The 6,000-nt window shown below is 39.1% G+C and overlaps 1 protein-coding gene across 1 annotated transcript in view; it reads left to right on the forward strand.

Moving 5' to 3' along the window:
- The window catches only part of ipo11 (importin 11), a 189,367-nt gene extending 184,323 nt beyond the window's left edge, over positions 1-5,044 (forward strand). The window contains exon 30 of the mRNA XM_050050741.1: positions 3,956-5,044. Coding sequence (XP_049906698.1) covers positions 3,956-4,120 — 165 coding nt within the window. The 3' untranslated portion in view covers positions 4,121-5,044. The remainder of the gene's footprint in view (positions 1-3,955) is intronic.
- The last annotated feature ends 956 nt before the right edge of the window (positions 5,045-6,000 follow it).

Genomic DNA, 6,000 nt, shown 5'->3' on the forward strand with positions numbered 1-6,000 from the left:
AATCTCGATTGTTTTGATGCGAGTTGCCAAATGTTGGAGATATCTAGCGAAGAGATGTCTGCCTTCTCTTGAATATTATGGAACCAGATGGCATAAATACATTTTGAGAAAATCGACAGCAATGTCTCTTTCCAGAAATCATGACCCAGTTACTCAAGATGATCCACAGACCTTGTTGTGAGCAGTTTCATGTAGGAATTGTTTTCCTACTACCGAACAACACATGCCGACCATATCACACGCAGAAGGAAATGTGTGACTACTCATGGATGAGAGGCTTGTACTCTTTACAGCACAAAAAGAAATTTTGCCCCAAATCAAAGATACCCATTTGTTGTCTTACATTTAGTGCTGTATTTCAATCTAGGTTGTTTTGGTGTGAGTTGCTGAGTGTTGGAGGCATCAGCTGTAGATATGTCTGCCTTCTTTTAAATATATTTGAACTAGGTGCCAGGCAACTTTCGAAAAACCTAACAGAAATGTTGACGGGGTTACTCAAGATAATCCACAGACCTTGTTGTGAGCATTTACGTGTGAGAGCTATTTTCTTTCTACCAAACTACACCCACCACCAGTATCACTGTGCAGAAGGAGGCGTGCATCTACTCATGGACAAGAGGCACGTGAGAGTACGAGATGTCAACATTAATGGCGTCATCCTCAGCTGAGCTGTAACATTAGCTAGCTCAGTGTTGCCAGGTGAGCTAGCAGTAGATTCACACTTTCTTCTGCGCAGTGATACGGTTGGCCGGTATTATTGGGTCGAAAGAAAATAGTTCCTACATGAAACTGCTCAAAACAAGGTCTGTGGATTATCTTGAGTAGCCGTGTCATGATTTCTGGAAAGAGACATTGCTGCTGACTTTTTGGATTTTCTTTTTGCGCTTTGAATACCAAAAGCCATCTAGTTCCATGATATCCGAGACATGGCAGACATTTCTACAGTCAGTATCTCCAACACTCTGCAACTTACACCAAAACAATCTAGACTTTTAGACTTTTACGCGGTGTTGTGTTTTCCTCTGCCCTTGCTTCACCCCACAGAAAATAAATGACAGTGTGCTTGCCCACAGAAATGTCGGCTCTAGTCAGCAGCCATCCAACTTTTCCCAGTTTTTTTACTCTATTGTCAAGGATTGTTTTTCCAGTGCTGTCATCTGCGTAAGATGAATGGCAGCGGCTGCATAAACTGAATCATTCTCTCTAGTGCGAGGTTTGTGTTAGATGTATATGTCAAAGTTGGAAATGGTAACATGTCCAAATTGGTTTTTCCTCCACCTTTTGACAAACGTAACTCTTAAACAGCGAGTGAATGTCCTTTTTGACTACCATTGCCGGTACCTTGCATTAACAGCCTGAGCAGAAATGGATGGAGTTAAGAAACAATTAACTTGATGTTACAGAAAGAAATGATTTTATTGTTGCTGAGATGAAACCCCTCTGTTTAGACTCTAAATGTTTGTTTCTGTCATTTCTATCTTCTTTATCTACTGTTTATATTGTGCTCTGTCAAGAACCCTGCATAATAGACATGTGTATGTTGTGCTCCAGATTATATATTGCACATCTTCAGACTCTGTACATTCTTAGACCATGAAATAAGCAGATCAACTATAATAAGTGTTTCAATACCAGCACAGCACCCAAAGAAGGTGCTTTTGAGATCCGTGTAGTTTCAGTTTTCCTTACACCTTCTTTACTGCATGGTCCTTACTCATCCAGAAATTTGAAGGAGCACATCGCCGCAGTGTCACTACCTATTCACCCTCATGTCAGCTAACCCATCAGTATTAATGTGAGATCTTACTGGAATGACACCAGACAGTGCAGTGTATAGCTGGGCTGAATGGTTTTAAAAAGTGCACTTGACAGCACACTAGACTTGCCAAAAAAAAAAAAAAAAAAAAGAAAGAAAGAAAAGATGCGAGAAAGACTGATAGCATGAGGCAAAAGATTCTGTCCCCTGCTGAAACGAGAACAACTCTTCAGTTGTAATGCAAAAGGCACAGTAGGTACAGTATCCAGACTGTGAAACACGGTAGAGAGAGCACACCTGAGCTATTATCACCTCCAAAATCAAAGCTGGAATGCCCACAGAACAACTGTGTGAAAGCCCACACTGACCCAGCCAAAACTAGACCTGAATCCCCTCACAAAATGTTCCAACTTGAGTGAGCTCGAGCAAATCTGCAACAAGGAATGAAAGAGAAAAGGAAATCCCCAAATCCAGATCTTCCACACCAGTACAGACGGATCCAAGAAGAATCAAACTGTTAATTGCTGCCAAAATATTTCTCTGTATTTACCAAGGAGGGGAGACAGAGACTGAAAAAGAAATGGTGCTTTGTTGCACCCTATAATGTAATAATTTTCTGCCTGAAAATTTAATAAAAGATTTACTAAACCTCATAATGTAGTAGTTTGACCAATAGTTTAATAAAATGTTCTGACTGATATTGCAATAACGTTTTCACCAATAATGTAATACCTTTAAGGTGGGTCTTTTATTTTATTAGTTAATGTAATTATTTTTTCAGAACTGATGATATAATAATTTTGATAGATAATGTAGTAACGTAAAAAATATAGATATATATATATTTTTCTCATAAATGTGTTTTCAGTAGGCAAAATGGCAGCTGTGTTATGAATTTTGTATACTTGCGCACTTAACAGCACACTTAACATTTCTGAGGGGGAAAAAAAAGCACTTTTAACGTTATTACGTGATCCATCAAAAGTAAGTTGAAAGGGGAAAAAAGCCTGAAAGCCTCCTGAAAGGCATTACATCTTTGATAAAAGTGCTATTACAATATAAGTCAGGAAATTACATGACATGAATGGTCAAGTTGTTACATCATTGGGTATTTATTACATTTTTGATCTGGTTAAAGCTGTAGTTGGCACTTTTATAAACATATTTTTGTCATATTTGCTTAAACTGTCACTACGTCTGCACAGTAGTACAGGAGACCGATAATTCAGGCAACCAAAAAAAATCATATTCCTTTGCCTCCTCGCAGTGCTTCTCATCACATTTGATAAACTCCTCTGAGTCTGAACGAAAACAACCAATCAGAGCCGAGGACCCTCTAATGCAGCTGTCAGTTACTGCTCGTGAACTGCAGTCAAACAGTCAAACTAGGCAGTGCTGATCAAATCTGAATCAAGATTCTGTTACTGCATTGCCTATTTCTCCCCTGAAATGTTTTCAGAAGCATATTTTAGTGTACTGTTTAGCTGTAACCAGCAGTGGGGCGGTGTTTTGTTTTGCTTTATAACATGGCAGCCTGGTCACAAACGTTCTCATTTTACAGCTAAATAGTACACTAAAATATGTTTCTGAAAACACTTGAGGTGAGAAATAGGCAGTACAGTAACAGAATCTTAATTCATATTTGATCAGCATTGCCACACAAGCAGTGATTGACATGACTGACAGCTGCGTTAGAGACTCCTCGGCTCTGATTGGTTGTTTTTATTCACATGCCGAGGATTCTAACAAATGCCATTTGCAGCACTAAGAGGAGGCAGAGGAAAATTATTTTTTTCACAGCCTATCTAACACTTGTACTGCTGAGTGAATATAGTGAAAGTTTCAGCAAATACAATAAACTTATTTTTATAAACGTTTCCCACTGCAGCTTTAAGTGCCAGTTTTATCACACTTACACAAAGTTATTACATGCTTGCATCCAATTTGCAGCAAGAAATTATGTCGCTTGAAAAGCGTTTTATTTAGATCATTGACAAAACGTCTTCATTTTTCTCATTTTGAATTCAGTGCACAATACCACGCATAACTGGAAATGTCACTTTGAATAGTTTCTCAAAGTATTATATGTCCAACAGTGCGTGAGGAAGAATATGAGCAGCTCATTTACTCCATAAATTTAATACATTTGTAACCCAAAACGCTGGCTAATTCTTTTCCATTTTCTTTGTCCCATTGCAGCTGGCCCTGGAGGACCCGGTGCACAGTGTTTCTCTCCAGCAGTTTGTCTACGAGAAGCTGAAAGCACAGCAGGCCATGATGGGGGACCAGGGCTTCGGAGTCCTGATGGAGACGGTCGACACAGAGCTCGTCAGGCAGCTCCAGGAGTTCCTCCAAGGCCTCTAAATCACGTCTACGATCCTTTACTACCTTACACAAACATCTTTGCCTAATGCTACCCTCTCCCCCCATTTTTGAAGATGTACCGGAAAGGCTAATACTCTGCCCAACGTGTGGACTCCTAATGCAACCCTTCCCAACCTCTGCCCATGCTATGCCTTATCTATATTCAGACCTAGCCTTGTCGACTGTCCTCAGCTAACACCCCTTGTCCCTTTCTCTATTAACCTGGATTCCTTTACATCCTTTTTTTATTATCAAGATGGGGTCTATGTGGGTACGTGAAAATGTCAGAGTACCTTCACACCCACATAAAAACATCACCACACCAGAGCTTCCACTCAGTTCTTCTAGTTTCTTCTCTTTCTGTGGTTTTAAGGTGGAATGGGTAGAAAGTTGGACAGGTGGTATAAAAGCCGGGGGGTTTGAGGAGTAAATAGGAAAACTCACCTGCAGGTTCAAGAGCAGGAGCCTCGGACTATTTTCTATGGAGAAACGTACAGATTGTAGCAGATATGTGGATAAACCGTACCTAAAGGACCTAAAGCAGTGTTTACAGAATCTATTCTTAAAAAGAGAAAAAAAATGAAATGTAATTTTGTATGTATGTAAAGTATGGATGATATTCTGCATGATATTTTACATTTTAGTTTGTTTTTACTTTGTGTTAATTTCTCTTCCATTTTTTTTTTTAAAAAAAAGAATAATTTTGTCATAACCAGAGGTCAAATTGAAGTAACTACTGAGAGAACTAGAGAGTGTTTTTGTTTTCTTTTTGAGTTGGGTTCGAGGGAATTTTTGTTTTGACTGTAAAATGGGTGATTTTTAAATGATTGATTTGTAAGAGTGCTGAACCACGTTTATATGTATATACATACTGCTGCTAATTGATGGTGTGTCAGAGCACTTTAATAACCAAAAACTGTTTCACCTGTTTTCATCTTTTTTCTCAATGGTACATCTTCACACGTCATTGTACTTTAACACAGCGGTAGGGGGCCGTGGAGTAGCGCAGCAGGATTGTTCACTTTAGACTTCATCTTGAACTGTTGCCATATTTCATGTCTCAGTGCTAACGTGTACAAAATACTGACTGACTGCAAACGTAACATGCCGTTAAGGTTGTGTCTTTAGTATTTCATTTGATCAATTCTGACCTAAGTGGCTGTCGAAGAAGTCCAATCGTGAGCCACTGTGACGCATTGTGTTGCGTTTAGCTGTCCTGCTGCCCTGCCGGTTTTTCTGATTCGACCAGTCATTGGTGACTTTAAAGTGGTAGACATGAAGCTTTGATATTTGATTTGACAGAAGAACCAGCAGGTTTTCTCAGAACAATTGATTATTTGGACGTTTGGCAAACCTATAAAGAAAAGTAATAAATGACTGAATATTGGCACCGAAGTTTTTTAATAGCTAAATGAAGACATTTCTACAAGTGGCATGTGGACCTGTTTCACACAGGATCCAAAAAAAAAAAAAATCTCTATTGTTTGTCGTAATTTGAAACGTGATTTACTTTGGGTCACTCTGCCTTTATAATCTTTTCTTCTGGAACTGAATATGGTTTTATTTGCGCTCATGAGGTTGGTCAGCGTCCCTGGGAAGGAGATAATCCTGACACTAGCTCCTTTGACACTGTGATAGAGTTGAGTAGCAGTCAGAATTACGGCCTTATGCTTTCAGCCTTACCTATCCTTGAAACTCAACAGACCTTTCTTACTATTATGTTCATTTCTTAACTAGTTAAACAGTAGAGGATTTCTGTACTCGTATTTGGTTATTGACCGCGATTATGAAGTTTAGAGCGTAACACGAAGTACAGTAGAGAGATGTTTTTGGGTTATAGATTTGGTTATGCTTTGTTGGGAAATAATCCTTGTTGCTTT

This window comes from Epinephelus moara, chromosome 8, assembly GCF_006386435.1.
Source record: "Epinephelus moara isolate mb chromosome 8, YSFRI_EMoa_1.0, whole genome shotgun sequence".
Lineage (NCBI taxonomy): Eukaryota > Metazoa > Chordata > Actinopteri > Perciformes > Serranidae > Epinephelus > Epinephelus moara.